This window comes from Stereum hirsutum (genome assembly GCF_000264905.1).
Source record: "Stereum hirsutum FP-91666 SS1 unplaced genomic scaffold STEHIscaffold_15, whole genome shotgun sequence".
Lineage (NCBI taxonomy): Eukaryota > Fungi > Basidiomycota > Agaricomycetes > Russulales > Stereaceae > Stereum > Stereum hirsutum.
Window position 1 is genome coordinate 100,694 of NW_006763145.1, and position 16,152 is coordinate 116,845.

General features: G+C 48.4%; 4 protein-coding genes across 4 annotated transcripts; 2 read left to right on the forward strand and 2 right to left on the reverse strand.

Annotated features, from left to right (window-relative positions):
* Positions 1 to 636: 636 nt before the first annotated feature.
* On the forward strand, positions 637 to 2,516 carry STEHIDRAFT_64813 (FAD-binding domain-containing protein; the record flags this gene model as incomplete). The annotated part of the gene is made up of 9 exons (XM_007308266.1): positions 637 to 747; positions 806 to 841; positions 901 to 1,132; positions 1,186 to 1,316; positions 1,441 to 1,491; positions 1,555 to 1,680; positions 1,741 to 1,895; positions 1,971 to 2,040; positions 2,121 to 2,516. Coding segments are annotated over 9 exons (1,308 nt in total), but the record flags the coding sequence as incomplete, so codon positions are not given.
* Positions 2,517 to 2,876: 360 nt separating this feature from the next.
* On the reverse strand, positions 2,877 to 5,901 carry STEHIDRAFT_114180 (uncharacterized protein; the record flags this gene model as incomplete). Its single annotated transcript, XM_007308319.1, has 13 exons — positions 2,877 to 2,963; positions 3,017 to 3,138; positions 3,196 to 3,228; positions 3,294 to 3,312; positions 3,389 to 3,537; positions 3,602 to 3,668; positions 3,737 to 3,760; positions 3,825 to 4,113; positions 4,165 to 4,213; positions 4,267 to 4,437; positions 4,495 to 5,084; positions 5,147 to 5,730; positions 5,800 to 5,901. The coding sequence occupies 13 exons, from the start codon at positions 5,899 to 5,901 to the stop codon at positions 2,877 to 2,879; spliced, it is 2,286 nt and encodes a 761-aa protein (XP_007308381.1).
* A 2,323-nt stretch (positions 5,902 to 8,224) lies between these two features.
* STEHIDRAFT_64702 (terpenoid synthase) lies at positions 8,225 to 9,559 on the reverse strand (the record flags this gene model as incomplete). Its single annotated transcript, XM_007308256.1, has 4 exons — positions 8,225 to 8,602; positions 8,681 to 8,963; positions 9,035 to 9,209; positions 9,382 to 9,559. The coding sequence occupies 4 exons, from the start codon at positions 9,557 to 9,559 to the stop codon at positions 8,225 to 8,227; spliced, it is 1,014 nt and encodes a 337-aa protein (XP_007308318.1).
* Positions 9,560 to 11,346: 1,787 nt separating this feature from the next.
* STEHIDRAFT_64597 (cytochrome P450) lies at positions 11,347 to 16,150 on the forward strand (the record flags this gene model as incomplete). Its single annotated transcript, XM_007308248.1, has 8 exons — positions 11,347 to 11,476; positions 11,535 to 11,712; positions 11,766 to 12,080; positions 12,135 to 12,225; positions 12,280 to 12,383; positions 12,433 to 12,601; positions 12,660 to 12,693; positions 16,029 to 16,150. 8 exons carry the CDS (start codon positions 11,347 to 11,349, stop codon positions 16,148 to 16,150), a joined length of 1,143 nt encoding a protein of 380 aa, XP_007308310.1.
* Between the last annotated feature and the right edge of the window lie 2 nt (positions 16,151 to 16,152).

The following is a 16,152-nucleotide window of genomic DNA, read 5'->3' on the forward strand; positions in this document are numbered from 1 at the left end:
TAGTAACGAGTTCTGATGCAGAGTTATAAGAGAGCGGGCGGCTGAGGCTTTTGTACTTACCATGCATCCCCGATATCAGCGATTGGAGTTCGGCGTGAACTACGAATTGTAGTAGTATGTCGCGAGAGCGGGAATTATTTGTGTGGGACCCATCATGCCCCGCGGGGTGACAGTATCGACTAATGTGGTGAATAGTTACATCATGAGAGGCACCCCTTAACGAGCTCAGTCCCCATTCGGAGATCTTGCGGAGTTTATAGTCGCCGGCCACTGCCACGGTATTGGCTTCAGCAAAAAGCCATAATCACGAGAAGGCCCTTGTTATAAGCCAGGCCTCCGCTCTCTCAACATGGGATGTCAGCAAGCGCTGCCAGTCCTCGTCCGCACAACATGCATAATCTTTCCATATTCTTTGCTATTCTGAGCGCGATTCTGGGCCTGTTATTTAATATCTCTCCGGATGCTCTGGTTATATTGTCGACTCCCCGAGGCGACAAGGGTCAAGGCGGCGAGCTTGACAACATCAGGCATGTTTGCAGTGTTCTTCCTCAAATATTATCATCTCCAGCCTTTGTAGCCTGGCCAGGTATTCGATTCCTTTATTTCGAACATTCTGACCTTCACTGAAAATGCGATATCGAAGGGTCAACTGAATTTGACGAGGACATCTATCATTGGGCGAAGTCAGGCTCAGAGGTGGCGACTTGTTCTGTACGGCCTGGAAATACGCAAGACCTTGGAAAGCTAGTGAGTGCCGTCATGACTGACATCAGGTGTTTCGAACCTCGCTCTGAATGATTTGGAGCTCCAATTACTGCACTGGACTAAGACGCCTTTTGCGGTACGTTGAATCCTAAAAACACGATGATTTGTACCCGAATCTCAACATGAGCCTGATAGGTTACCGGTGGAGGACACTCCCTCAATCCAGGGTTTTCATCCACGCCTGGAGTGCATATATCCATGTCTCAGTTTGACCGTCTGAAATACAATCCAAACCTGCAGACCATAGAGATTGGAGCCGGTCTGACCTGGGACAATGTTTATGATCTGCTCGTCCCGCTGGGGTATACTGTTGCTGGGGGACGTGTCCGAGGTGGTGTCGGGGTCGCCGGGTTCATCCTTGGTGGAGGTATATATTCGCTTACCTGAGCGGTCCCAGCTGCTCAATACCTATATCTACAGGTCTATCTTGGATAACCAACGAGCGCGGTTTGACCATCGACACTTTGTTAGCTTGTGACATCGTTCTCCCTAACGGCACGGTATACACCGCATCAGACGAGAGTCATCCCGATCTCTTCTTTGGGTTAAAGGTATGTCTGTCAACAGTTTTGTTTGAGCGAACCAGTGCTGATGGATAAATAGGGTGGTTTGAATAACTTCGTAAATTACTAGTTCCTGCAATCCTGGAACATCGTTAATGACTTCAAATTTCAGGGCATCGTCACTCAGTTCACGCTGAGGGTATTCCCTCAAGGCAATATTTGGGTACGTGAACACAACACTGCTACTAGTGAATGCCATTTTTTCATCGTGTTACATGGTTCTCAGGGCGGCGAAGTCATTGTCCCAGAAACAAGCATCCAGCAGGCTACTACAGTCATCGCAAAGTATGCCGCTACCGTCAGTGATCCAAAAGCAACCGTGAATATCATCTTCGAGTATGCTGAAGGCCAGGTACGTCCCGATTTTTTCTGCTGATCACGTGAACACAGCCTGTGCTCACGAAGATTCAAGATGTCCACTATCGTCATATTGTTTTACAACGGACCTCAACAGCCACAATACCTGTTTGATGAGATGCTCGCCATTCCGGGCGCGGTTGTTCATGTTTCTTCCATGCATTTCTCTGCTCTTCTCGGAGCTGGTCAACCTCGGCGTACACCTCGGCGGTAAGGGCATCTAGTGTCACTATCATATCTCAGCTTTATAATCACTCATATTGCGACTATATGGTTGCTGGATAGGATACAACACGTAGCGCCAATACAGCGATGGACGCCCTCCATCCTCAGTGCGATCGGCAACGAGACCATGGTATCGGTCTCCTGTTTGACTCTCGGGTCGATTTATCTGACATTCTCCCTATCGTAACCGAACTGCTATCTCTCATATAGTTCTGGGGTAGCTACCTCGAGCAGTACCACTCCGGGCATTTCTTTGACTACGTCGTCGAGATCTTTTTACCTGACTACTACAGCCACGGAAAGCCCTCCGCCTGGCCCGCCGACCGCTCCGTGGTGCACTTCCCGCTCAATATTGCGTTTGCGTGGTTCGACGAAAAGGAGGATGCGGCGGTCCATTTTGCACTTCAGGAGACGGTTGCGAAGATAAAGTCAGATGCAGAGGCCGAGGGACAGGTACTGGCGGACGCGTCTTTGTACCCCAACCTCCCTATCATCGGCACACCAATAGAGGAGATGTACGGAAAGAATTTGGAGGTACTACGAGCCGTTAGAGCACAGTATGATCCGCATCGCGCGATGGACTTGACTGGTGGCTGGCACTTTTAGACACAGGCTATCTGTATTACTAGATGCGAGTCGAGATAGTGAAGTGGCACATTACAGTGTCAGTTGATACCGGTGCACGACACGCATAAACACGCTTCAAGGTTATATGCATAGCATAGATATAATGCATTATTCGCTCTCTTTGACTGAAAGGAATAAGCTCACACATCATCAAAAACGAAAGGGAGGTCTGAATTGAATATATGAGAGGTGAGTCGCGATGGTAGAATACAAGACATCCTGAACAGCATTGTGGGGCACTAAAGACGATTTCATTTACCCACGCATACTCATGGACATGATCATTGAACACCCATGGTTGGAGTCAGGCCTGAGAAAGCAGATCAACATTGGATTGCTTTAAAGCTCGTCGGTTCTCTTTGATATCTGTTCTACCCCTTGAGATTTTTCGAACCCCAATAAATCCTGTCGAATAATCTCCGAACCCTGAGCATTGGAGATTAGCAAGAATTCGCATGTTGCACAATCTTACAACATACCTTCTCTGCGAGGGCGTAGACCGCCGCCTGGATAGGAGCACCGACGGTCATCGGGATGACACCCGCATCGATGATCCGTACATTCTGCGTGCCATATACCTTGAGCCTGGGGTCGACGACGCCTGTAGTAAGGGAATCAAATCATCGTATGCTCGTGTCGATAGAATATAAAGACTTACCTCCTAGCTCCCGGGATGCCATTGCAGTGGTACCTGAAGGACGAAGCCAATCTTCAGGTGAGTTTGTTATGATGTAATGTAATCGCTGAGAAATATACCCATCGGGTGTGCCATTGACTTGTATCACGATTAAATGAGTCGATTTGGTTGTCAGTATGTATCAAGATTTGAGTACGAAATAACGAAGACTTACCCAGACAGTCGATTTGATCCAGGAAGCCCACTCGTCAGGATCCTCCAATTCTGCAGGTGGAGTAACGAGTTCGTCGATGAGACTCGCGACAGGCTCAGCGCTCACCCACTTCCGGATGAAGCGCATGCCTTCGACTTGGAGATCCAGGTCTGTACTCCGACGGTTCAAGTAGTGGTCAGATAGTTACTATGTTCGAGAGGACGTGCGACGTACCCCAAGGAATTGACAGGAACGCATTATTAATCAAGGGAGGCGACATTGGGTCCGAGTTGTTAATATGCTAATCGGACGCACACGCAACAGAGAATCAGAAACGCATTGAAATAGACGCAAAAAGTAACGGCTTACCACGGTACCTCTTGAGAACTGGTGCTAGATAATAGGAGATGTTGGCAAGTAGACTGGTTACCGAATCGTGAAGCAATGACAGACGTACTAACTGGAAGCCAATGATGGTAATATAGCTGGTGTTTGGCTGTGGTAGACTCGCCATCGCCCCGTGCGGCACCACAGCGGGCATAAAGCATGGAACATCATCTCTAAGGAGCACCTTCTTCATGACATCGTATTGAGCACGTTGAAGCGGTGTCAATGGCGTTCGATACAGAGCGCTATTTAACTGCGAGCGCATTCTCGCATACTTCTCGCTAGTTAGGATGTCCTTGCAAGGCCACCCACCAGTGATTGACGGAGTGTACGTGAAAGCACCGGTATGAGAGGCATAACTGAAGTAGAAGTAAGCAGAAGTAATTGAAAAAGGGATGTTTGGAGCTTACTAAAGCTGTTTGTGCTTCGCCAAGTAGGTTTCGTTGAAGGTAAGCCCGTCTATAAGACATGCGTCAGAAAAAGCGCGCAATACCATGATTTGTAGAGCTTACCCAACGTTTCAACATGATCTTTTACCTTGAAGTCAGAGATACTGACGGGATGATCCATGAGGTTCTCTCCGATCCCAGGTAGATCCAGCTTGACCGGGATGTCAAGACTTCTCAGAAGCGATGCGTTCCCAATGCCAGAGAGCTCAAGCAGCTGAGGTGTTTTGAGCGAGCCTGGTCCACAGAGGTCAGTCGTCCATCAATTGTGAGAAAGCATGATATGCTACGCACCTGCAGATAAAATAATTTCACGAGTGGCAGTGGCAGTATACGTCTTTCCATCTACGATGTACTGGACACCACGAGCCATGAGTCCGGCCCTGTCGACTGTATCGTCGAATACAATGGCGCTAGCTGTGGCGTTTGTCAGAATCACCAGGTTCGGCCGCATCTTCACCTCTTCGTTGAGGTAGGCACTTGCCGCATAAGCTCGTTTCCCAGATTGAGTGTCTAGCGTACGGGGTATACCGGCCCGAGGGAGGTAGTTCATAATGCCAGAATCTGGCGCATCGTTGAACGGATACCCCATAGTGGCGCTGGACTTCATGAGGGCGTCATCAACCCCGGAGACGTAGCTGTTATAACTGATGGAAAGTGGGCCATGCTGCCCATATTCAGCTGGCTTTGTTAATAAGGTGTCGGAAGTTGTGGCGGACGTCAAAGCCGTCCAGTTTTCGGACCGTTTGAAAAATGGTAGTAGAGCGTCGAAAGTCCAGTCGTCCCCGTTCCCAAACGAAGCTCCCCACGCATCATAGTCTGTCCGGGAACCGCGTTGCCAGGCCATGGCATGCAGTGCAGAGGACCCACCGAGTACTTTACCACTATGGGATAGCAAAGCGATATATATGGCACGTCGATGAAAGAAACAATTAAAGGTGCGTACCGTGGGTAACCGATGATGCGTCCGTCCAATGCAGGCTGTGGGACAGTCTGATACATCCAATCGTACTTCGGGTTTCCCACTGTCGAAGCCGATGAATTGCCTAAGAATATGTTGGCGCCGTAAGGAATGTCGATGAGAGGGTCGCCTTCCGATGCAGACCAGCCGGCGTCGATGACTCCAACGCGTAATGGAGTCGTATCGAGCGATCTCGGTGCTGAGAGCCTATTCGCTACAACGAGCCCTGCCGTCCCTCCGCCTACAATTATGACGTCGAACTCAGTTGCCGCAAAAGATACAGATGTGGATGGGTTTGTTATGGAGTAGGGTCTAAATAGCGGTAGAAATGTTGCGAGAATCCAGCGCACAGAGTCCAGATATTGCATGATAGCGAAGGTGGAAGACTTCAAGCCGCTACTAGGACAAGTGGGATTCTGGGGCAATAAAAGATACTCAGCGGCGTTGAGTAGACTCCAGAAAGAAATGATGCATAGACGCAACCGCATGATGTGCTTAATCATTTTAGGGTATTCGGATACTAGGTTCATCAAGTATGAGTAATGACCGAAAGAGTAGCAGTATCCGACCTGTACGCATCAGACTTCAACAAAAAGGAGTAATTGCTTGCAAGTACTGTACGGCAGTATTGTGCGTACCGGTACTAGCTGTTGGCCAACTTGGGGAACAGTAAACTGTGGATTCCAATGTTCCCAATCAGACCAATCATTGATAGAATGCTGATGGGGATCGAGATTCATGAGGCATTGTTGTGAATACGGGGTGTGGACCACAGCAAGGGGGTGTAGACTCTACAGGGCTATGGCTGCTTGGACGACGTCCCAAAGAGGATGAAGGTCCACGTTTGCCCGATTGAGTTGACTTATCGCAAATTGCCGGACATCTCAGGATGGCGTCAAAGATAGTTCAAGTCCAAGGGACCTCACCGAGTAGCCCTCCATTTACATCCTCCTCGGAGCTGGGATGTCCAGGTCACAGGTTCTGTCAACTGATATGCTTGCTGGTGAGTTCAAACCATCCACGTTACTACTTTTACTGTAGAAGTTCTACGCCCTTGAGCTCGTCCTCGGTTCACCAGGGTCGACGAACCGAACCTTGCCTGGGGGACTGTCCACCGTCCACCCCAGAATATATATCTCCCTCTGAAAGTTTCTTGACAAAAAAACCACCCAATGAGGGTAACCGTCCTCTGTCCTCCAAGGTCGACGAACCTCGAACGGGGACAGGTTTAAATTTGATTAGGAAGGACGTTACGCGAGCATGGGAACGAACTTAAGGTCGTAGTAACACTACGGTTCTAGCGTATGGCGATGTGGGTCAGTGACATCACGTCAGACTAAAAGATACGGCGAATAACTGCTTGTGCGCCGCAACTCGTGTGCGCTCACGCTATACATCAGTTTGATCCCATTTGTAATGAAAAACAAAATAGTGTCAAGACCGGTATCAAATATTCTCGGATCTCTGCTCACGCCGATAGTGGATAGTATCCAATTATGCAATCCACTGGCATGTCTATGTATCACCGACTCGCTTGGTCTCAGCTGAACACTCCCAGACACAGCTGACTGCGAAGCTAAAGAAAGATAGCCCTGAATCCTCCAGCCACGATGCGATAGGAGAGGGTCAGCTCACTTCAGGAACTACCTCAGTTGCGTGACAGATGCTACCAAAATCATAGTTCACTTGTGTCCTGCAGCTGCTAGTGGTATAGACACACTCTCCTGCTGATAAACTCGTCCGCATATTGCAAGGGCTTGAGCACGTAGCAGCCATCGGCCGAGTTTGAGCCTCGCTCAGAGCTCATTCAGCTTTCCCGAACTGCTACCGGTACTCTGATCTACTTGTGGTTTGCCGGGCTGGTGGGGAGTTAACAGCTCAGTGGAGCTTTATGCGATGGTTTGTGGTCGCTCGGTCCATGAATAAGTTGCTTATGTCTCCTTCCGAACAGCACGGAAACTTGTAAAATGTGTTCAAGGAATCTGGCCGTGTATTCCCTAACTAATCTGCGTCTTGGGGAGCAAATCAGAGCATATACTCCATCATGCTTCGAAGCTAGAGCTCAGATAACAAACTGGGAAGGCTCTTATTCATGCAGCTATTGGTCCCAAAATACTCTCCGCATTGAGTGGCGTGCTTGACGGCAGAACTAGCATCTTACTCCATTAAACTTTGCTCGCGCCAGAGGAGTCTCAGAGCAACGATAGTATCTGGAGTTGATGGGCGGAAAGAATCCCGCTCGTGCGTCTGATACACCTTCAACAAAAAGACCAGAAGGCCATTTGTAATCTTTACGGACGATACAGCGCCTTACTAAACGCTGAACCTTTCTCAGAAAACGTATCTGTGGCCTGAATCCGCCCTCTGTGGTAAATCTTGGGATATGATTGCTATTCATGTCCTAGTGTAGTCAGCGTAGGAGAGCGGTGGTTGACTATTCTTAATCAATGCTGCACCCCTATCATGCCCGCACTGGCAGATGTCGTTGATTCCTCCCCTTTGCGAGTCATACGACGGGTATTCACACCCGTCAGATCTCAACCCGCAAACTACGGGTTTGCGCCTAGTCGTGCAAAACACTAGACATCGCTGCGTAAACGAGCTTCGTATTCTCACGAGTGCTCAGGTCTCCACTCGCCCATCCTTGTCGTTTAGTAGCACGCCATCAGAAAAGCCGGTCTTATCCCATCCATTAATGGCACAGACCTTCATGCCTCGAACGTTTTCCCAAGGTCATGATTCGGGAGTAGCAATAGAAAACTGTACAACCGACAGTGTAGAAGTTTGAAGCCATTGATGAGACCAGGTGATGCAGATCGTTCGGGCAATGGGCTCTTCAGCCACTGTGAAATGGGCGCATCGATTTTGCGCCAAAAAAATCCGATCGCATTCCTGGCGGTTTTGTATATAGGCAGTCTATGATACGGTGACTTGAAATAACATGTGTGTTATGAGAACTCAGCGACAGACTAACAACAATGGAAATGGACCACATTACAGCAGCTCGACAAAATTGCATAGTCAGGAAAGGACATGTTTACCACTGAACAGTATCACGTATCATCATAAGAGAGATTGGTCAACAAGTTGTGGACCGACCTCAGCAGGGCGGACCTTGGGCAAAACCGAAAGCCACCTTGACTTCATGATCTCCATGCCCTTGGTTCCAAAATACCTTTGGCTCTCGAAACTCCACTGGTCGTTAGCGCGCACCCAGTTCCCCAGACCATAGACATACTCCTTCACCCATCCATCGATCGGCTCTCCCCAAGTGGGCAGCTCGCTCAGCGCGGTGAAGAACTCGCGCTCGAGTTGCGTATGTCTCTGAGCTACCCAATCCATAGCGCGAGGGACATCGGTATCGAGCTCGTTCATGACAATTCTCACGATGTTATGGGAGTCATCACCTCGAGCTTGTTCAATGTTGTATGATACGATGTCCTAGTAAGACAAAGAGTATTAGAGGAAATAGCAAAGTCAAGAGCTGGGTCACATGAAATTTAAGGGATAGATACTGACATTTCCAAGGCAAAGCATGTCTATCGTGGCCATGCGAAGTCTCTGAAACACCTCGTTCTCGAAGACGTTGTCCGGGATGTCCATGCCTTGCTCCATGATGACGAACGAGGGCTTCGCTCCGATAGTGTTGCGACGAATGTTAATGTAGCTCTCGATATCACGGATCCTTGCACTGTCCCTGTCTGCGGCCTGGTCTACGACGGATTCCAAGTATTCATCGAAGGTGTCGATGAAGCGTCGCTGGGAGATCTCACTAGCATAACACATTGCACGTTCCCAGAATCTAAGTAAAAGAAATAGATAAAATAAGGAATCAGTCAGTCATTGTTGAGCATAGATAAAGTCTCGACGAACTGTCGTGCAATTTCGCCTCCAATCCACTCGTCATTTGGACGGGGCTTGTGGGGATTTCTGATGGCGTCCATGACTACGTCCTTCATCTTGCGTACTGTCTCCTCGCCATGTGTGTCTGAATGCTCGTCGATCACAAAGAACAGGTTCATCAGATCGCAGCCGCTGCGGCATCTCTCTGTCAAAATCATTGTGGTGAGTCGACCTTTTAGAATCACAATACAAACCTCAAGTACCTGGAGTCGCGATCGGGTAGGCCAAACAGGCGAGCAAATCTAGTGGGATTGAGTCGCTGTTAGCAGCGCAATCGACACCTTAACCAGAGAAGGATAATAAAAATGAATAAATACTAAAGTCGCAACGATCGAACGCATCCTGCGCTTTCGGGCCAAAAGCGCCAAAGCCCTTCGTCCAGGCAGCGGACGCCGCTTTCTCCTCGGCATAGTGGGGGTTGAGTATACGAGGGTAAGGCCAGCTGGCTAGCGTGTCCGGTATGCAGAACTTATCGGAAACGGGAGAGCGAACCATGGCTGGTAGCTTGCGGGGAGTATGGGGGCTCGAAGTCGCACCTTTATGCCTGACGGCACCTCTCCCATTATGATACCCTTTCTTGAAGCAAAATCATAATAAAAAGCCCACCCCCAAAAAGAGATACCTTCTGCGCTATCAAAGGCCAGATAACAAGTGCATGGACCATCCCAATGGAGCTATAAGGTGGGCAAACATACCTCACTACCTATTCCTCGCCGAAAATGAGGTTGGATCGGAAATTACTCCTGTGATATTTGAATGCAAATTACTTCATTTGAACTATTCGTCAACAATGTCGGAAAGGTACCAAATAGAGTATAAAACCGTCCCATCTATCGGTTTGAGGGTTTTGGAAAGAAATACCATCATTAATAAGTAGTCAGAGAGGCCCGATTTCCATCGGGAAGTAGTGGGCCATCACCTCAACTGGAGAGATATTCCGTGGCATCATTGGATGACTTCCCGTGGCCGTTTAAGATCTTACATAAACAAAAAAAATTCGACCGAAACAACACTCCCAAGGCTCCGCTGATGGAAAGCCTTTAAGTCAAGTCGACGCGACCTCGTCTTCAATGCAACGATTGGTAGGCCCCTGAGAAAGGGTGTCGACCCCCCAATACAGGCAAAAATCGCATCCCAGACCAAATATTCTGTACTCCGAGCGGTTTTTGTGCACTACCGCATTCCCGCTTGATCCGAGCACGCTGCGACGATGTGATGCGTCGTTGCAATCCGCGGGATGGTTTAAGACTTTTCCCTAGCCTTAGTATTTCTATCATGATTCGCTCTCCACTCTAGCGTTTAGACCTTGGCTCAAATGCGATGGGAAGCAACCATGGGTATAAAGAAGTAAGATGTCATGCAATCAGGATCTCCTTACCTTGATCGCAAGAGCGAGATATCGGTGGGCGCAGTTGATCAAACCTTTGTATGACGCCAGACGTTCAAGTATATAGTAGTATAACTACGGTGTGCCTATCAGCACATGACATCTGGTCGTACTGAGGCCATCCTACCACTTGATGGCCCTCGCAGGTCGGCTTCAGAATTGGGTGTACCTTTCCAGAAACGCGTTGGAGTTGTCCGCGATTTCAATCCGTTTACGGCTTCAAATGCTAGGAGTTTCCGGGTTCTCGGCTCTGTCATGTGTTCTACGTGGCATCGTTATCCCCATATTAATGAGCTTCTTTCCTTAGGCTTCCATTGTCGTTGATTGGGGTAAGGATGTGCACCATTGTATCCACCACCGTACTATCCTGACTAAACAACCTAGAACTTTACCAACCAGTTATGCATGGGAAAGGCCTTTCTGTTGGCAGACACGCAAGACCTGGAGCTTTCATGCCTCCGATTGGACACTTTAGTTCGTGCATGTCATTGATTAGCGGTTCGGAACGCTTGTTAATTCCTTTTACTCTTTCAAATACATAGCGAATGATAGAGTATCATGAACTTCCTCAGAAATATCTCCAAGTGCCCGTGGAACAAATTATGTGCATGCTTTCGAGCAATAACTGGAAAGAAGCTGACCACATCGGGTAGTGACGAAAAACATCACAGTGATAATAATTAATGGGGAAACCCGATCTACGGAACCTTCGGGTGGATAGGTCTCTTCGCCTTTGATAAGAACAAGCTGCTGCAGCTTGTCCTACTCTCACTTGCTGCTCTCACGACTGAGTCCCTTCACGATGCTAACCCAGATTGCATCTTTCATTCTTTCCCTTGAACAACCCCAGAGAGTCTTCGCTGCGTCGCTCATCGCGGGTGCCCTTCTTTATCGTATGACAAAGTACTATCATAGTCCTTGGCGATGCCTTCCACCAGGTCCACAAGGAGTTCCACTATTTGGAAATATGTTTCAACTTCGTAGCCAGCAGTGGCTAGCCTTCACCGAGATGAGGAAAACGTTCGGTGAGATTCTATTCATCTACAGTGATGTACCTTTGACCTTGACAGCGACGCATACCAGGCGACATAATATATCTCAATGTGGCCGGCCAGCCTTTGATCGTAGTAGGCTCACAGAAAGCTGCAGCGGACCTTCTTGACCGAAGGGCAACCATCCATTCAGACAGGCCTCGCAATATCGTAGCCTCAGAAATTATGACGGGTGGCCTTCTGGTGGTGTTCACCCGTTACAGTGACATGTAGGCATACGCCCCATATTTGATGTAATTTTCTGATATTTCTTCCATTATAGCTGGCGTCGAATGAGGCGCGCCGCCCATGAAGGGCTCAACAAACAAGTCGCACACAAATATCATGCCACACAGGTAACTGAGGCTATAATTCTCGCTGCTGACATGATAACCAGACCGGACAATTGGGATGCACATCTCCGACGCGCTGCCGCTTCTGGAATTATGTCAGTTGTATACGATGCGGCCCCTATTTCGTCGGAAAACGATTCCTCGGTTGTCGCAATCAACGATTTTGTTGCCCGCCTTACACGCGCGGCTTATCCTGGAGCGCATTTTGTGGAGTTTTTCCCGTGGATGAAGCACATTCCCAGCCAGTGAGTCTTTCTACCTTTTGCTATGTTTACACTGCGACTGTACATGTACTCCAGGTTCGCAAAGTGGAAGCTTCAAGCCGAAAGAAATTACACCTCCGATTCGGCCATGTTCGAAGGCCTATTCGGTCGCGTCCGTGAGCGAATCGTATGTCTTTCTGGATCAAGCCCATTCCCTTCGGCTAACCATGTATTTTGACAGTCTCAGGGAGACGAACGTCCAAGTCTTGCAAACACTCTCGTACGAGATGCAACCCGGAACAACCTCAGTGAAAGGGAGAATGCATGGCTTGCTGGAACCATGTAGTACGTATTTTATTCATTCTGCGCTTCCGACGTGGCTAATAGATTTTAGTGCTGCTGGAGCCGAGACGACATCAGCGGTGATGGCCTGGTGGATGCTCGCCATGGTTGCCTATCCGGAAACTCAAGATAAGGCGAGGGCAGAGTTGGACAGAGTCGTCGGACGTGACAGGCCACCTGCTTTCGCCGATATTGACAACTTGCCTTACCTATGTGCCATGGTCTGTTCGAGAAAACGTATCCCATATAATTGCAAGCTGATGTTGTGCTCACTCTCAGGTCAAAGAGGCATTACGATGGCGCCCTGTGGTAAGTACAATACTGTTTGGTGGTGTGGACATGCCTAACGCGTTGCCTTCAGGACCCCGTTGGACTTCCTCATTACTCCATGGAGGTGCGTCAGAGATACTACTATATTCTCTACCTTTTGTTGCATCTGATAATCGTGTTGCTCAGGATGACTGGTACAACGGGCATTTCATACCCGCGGGATCTATCATCATCGCAAATGTATGGCATCTCAATCGCGATCCCGATATCTATGGTGCCGATGCGGCACATTTCAATCCTGCACGCCACCTAGACGATGACGGACAGCTAAGGGTGGGGCCAGTCGACACCAAGGACGAAGGTCATGTTACGTATGGATTCGGAAGGAGAATCTGCGTTGGTCGCCATGTTGCCAACAACTCGCTCTTCATTGATATGGCAATGATGCTATGGGCATTGAAAATCGAGCCCTACATCGACGGGACTGAGCCTATGTTCGATCTATCGGGATGCATCGAGGACGGGCTTGTTGTGTGAGTAAAGACTTGTACTCTTCGCTCCAAATGATAGCTGACAGTGAGTTCTACAGGCGCCCCATCCCGTTCAAGGTCAAGATCACATCCAGATCTCAGGAAGTTGCGTCGTTTTTAGAGCAGGAGAGAGCTACACTCTTACGACAATTATAATGGTTACATGTCGCTTTCCTGTGAGTAGCAAGTGCGAAAGACATTGTCAAGGAACTAATATTTGATCGTGATTTCGAGGTTCTTTGCTTGTAAAGGCTTCGTTGCTGCCTCCCCGAATTGCTCGCCCCTAATTTGTCAGCGCTATGGACGAACAACTTCACTTGTTCTCGCACCGTTTTCTGCTTATTAACTAGCTAGTTATGACTCACTCTCATGCCGCCTTTCTTTTCACTACCTGTTCATGTTCTCCGTACGAATAAATTTTTGATTGACTTTCATCATATGCATCTCAAGCTTTGTTTCTATGTGATATAATGCTGAAGTTCGCAGTAGTGCACGTCGCTTATTGCCTCGAGTAGGCCGGGTTTGACAAATACACGGATTCGTGCCTCAATATTCGACGTACTGCAGCCTGTCCTTGATACCACAGAAGCACTTGCGGGAGACAGTCCCATATACCGATACTAATTGTCGGAAAATAGTTCCAAGCTCCGCTGATGTAAATGTCTTACGAATATGCCTCTTCACTGGCGCATCCTGTTTGCCCTGCGAGTCGCACTTATGCCAAGTCCTCTACCCGACAACTCGTCCGATATCACATTGAACTCCACCTGGGACTAAGTTAATCAATGCGTACGAACGGTGCTAGCGCACCGGCATCATTACGTCTCTGATATGGGTAGACCTGCACACAGACTCTCATAGTCTTGTGAGCGTCAGATACCGAACGTGCGTGCTAACGCATCTGCCCACATAGTTGTTCTCGCCTGCGCAGGTCTTTGTGGTCTCACCTTGTGATGGACTTGAGACCTATCACCTCCGTAGACCGGTCGCATTGACTACGACGGCATCATGCATCTTCCGGGAATAGAGTCGAGTACCTGACGGTCTGACTAACCTCTAATCACAGCGATGAATAACTTAAGACAGACCAGGAGTCGTCAGAAGTCGTCTCTCTATCCGCAAACTAATCATGTCTCTTCTACTGCTAACTCTTCTGATGTCTATGTTCCTTCTGATCCTCTGGCTCAAGAGGCGAAAAGCGCTTCCTTTACCCCCTGGTCCTCGAGGTATCTATCCTGCTCAGTTCCGTCTAGCTCCCAGCGAGCTAAATTTCACACTAGGTCTACCTATTGTCGGAAATATTCTCGACTTCCAGGGAGATACATTTTATGTGACAGCGCGAGATTGGGCTAAAGAATACTGTGCGATAACATTATGTTCAAAGTGTCGAGCCCGTTCACTCATGTATCTCAAGCTAGCGACATTATCTCCCTGACGGCGCTCGGGCACACTACTGTTATACTGAACTCACCGCGTTCCATCACGGAATTATTCGTCTCACGTGGAGCGACGTACTCAGACAGACCAGATATGCCTATGCTTGTGGATCTGTACGAATTTAATCTCTTTCTTCAAGGGCTTGAGTGGGCTAATCACCATGATAATGCACAGTGTGGGCTGGGACTGGACATTTGCGCTCATGCGATATAGTTCTCGGTGGAGGGAGCACCGCCGCGTGTTCCATCATCACTTCGAGACTAATGTCTCGGAGCATCAAGCGATTCAAGTATCGGCTACTCAAGAACTTGTACGCCTACTTCTATCAAACACTAACCGGTACAAGTATTTAGATCATCTGGAGCAGTGAGTGCGACTTTCCTTCGTGCTGGTGTACTGACTCATAATCGTCTTCAGCTACACTGCCCGGATCATTATGCAGAGGGTGTAGGTCTTTTAATATGTCTTCTCGAAATCTACCAACTAAATCAATAATGTAGATATGGATACACTTTCGAAAATGCGATGGCAGACCCTTTCGTGCTGGTCAATAAAGAAGCATCTGAAACTACTTCGACTGCTACTGTTCCTGGAACATTTCTGGTTGACATCTTCCCGATCTGTAAGCGTTCGTTCACTAATTTCAATTTCTGATAATAATGCAATTTTATTTAGTGAAGTATGTTCCGGAGTGGGTGCCTGGTGCTGGTTTCAAAAAAACAGCTCGGTCCTGGCGCACCCTACAAGAATCTGTGGTGAATGGACTCTTCAACGTGGTGGTTGACCAACACGTAGGTTGAGTCTACTTACATGATGTTGTGAAATGCTATCTTTGCTAAATCTTGATAAAGTCCAAAGGCTCTTCTAACCCATGCTTCGTCAGTACATGCCTCGAGGACCGCATGAACAACTCATCAGATGCTCTCGAGAAAAATGTGATCAAGAGTATTGCAGCGGTTCTGTATGCTGCCGGTGAGCATTAAAAGGCCAGCCAATCTCTACGCCCTACTAATAAGATGCCGTAGGTAGTGACACGGTGATCTTTCACGAAGCTCCAAGCTTGACGTATAAGATCTGATATACGTGTTAGAACGTTGCCACGCTGACAAGTTTTATATTGGCCATGGTACTTCATCCAGAAGTTCAGAAGCGCGTGCAAATAGAGCTGGACTCAGTTCTCAAGGGCGAGCGGCTGCCTACCTTTGAGGACAAGACGCATCTCCCATACCTCAGTAACGTGATGCGTGAAGTGTTGAGGTGGTTCGTCGTCTGTCAGTGCAGGTCTCCGTTCTCCTACCGCAATCATGTCACTCATTCAGGCTTTACGCATACAGTCCCTTTCGGTGAGTACTACCGCTGCTAATACGTCATGATGAAGGAGATATTGAACTGGATCTCCTGTGCAATGTAGCCATTCCTCATCGAGCCATGAAAGAAGACATATACAACGGGTTCCGAATTCCAGCCAACGCCACAGTTCTCGGAAATACATGGCTAGACGAGTTTATTTCATTGCTTCTCTTCTTGTGCTGAAG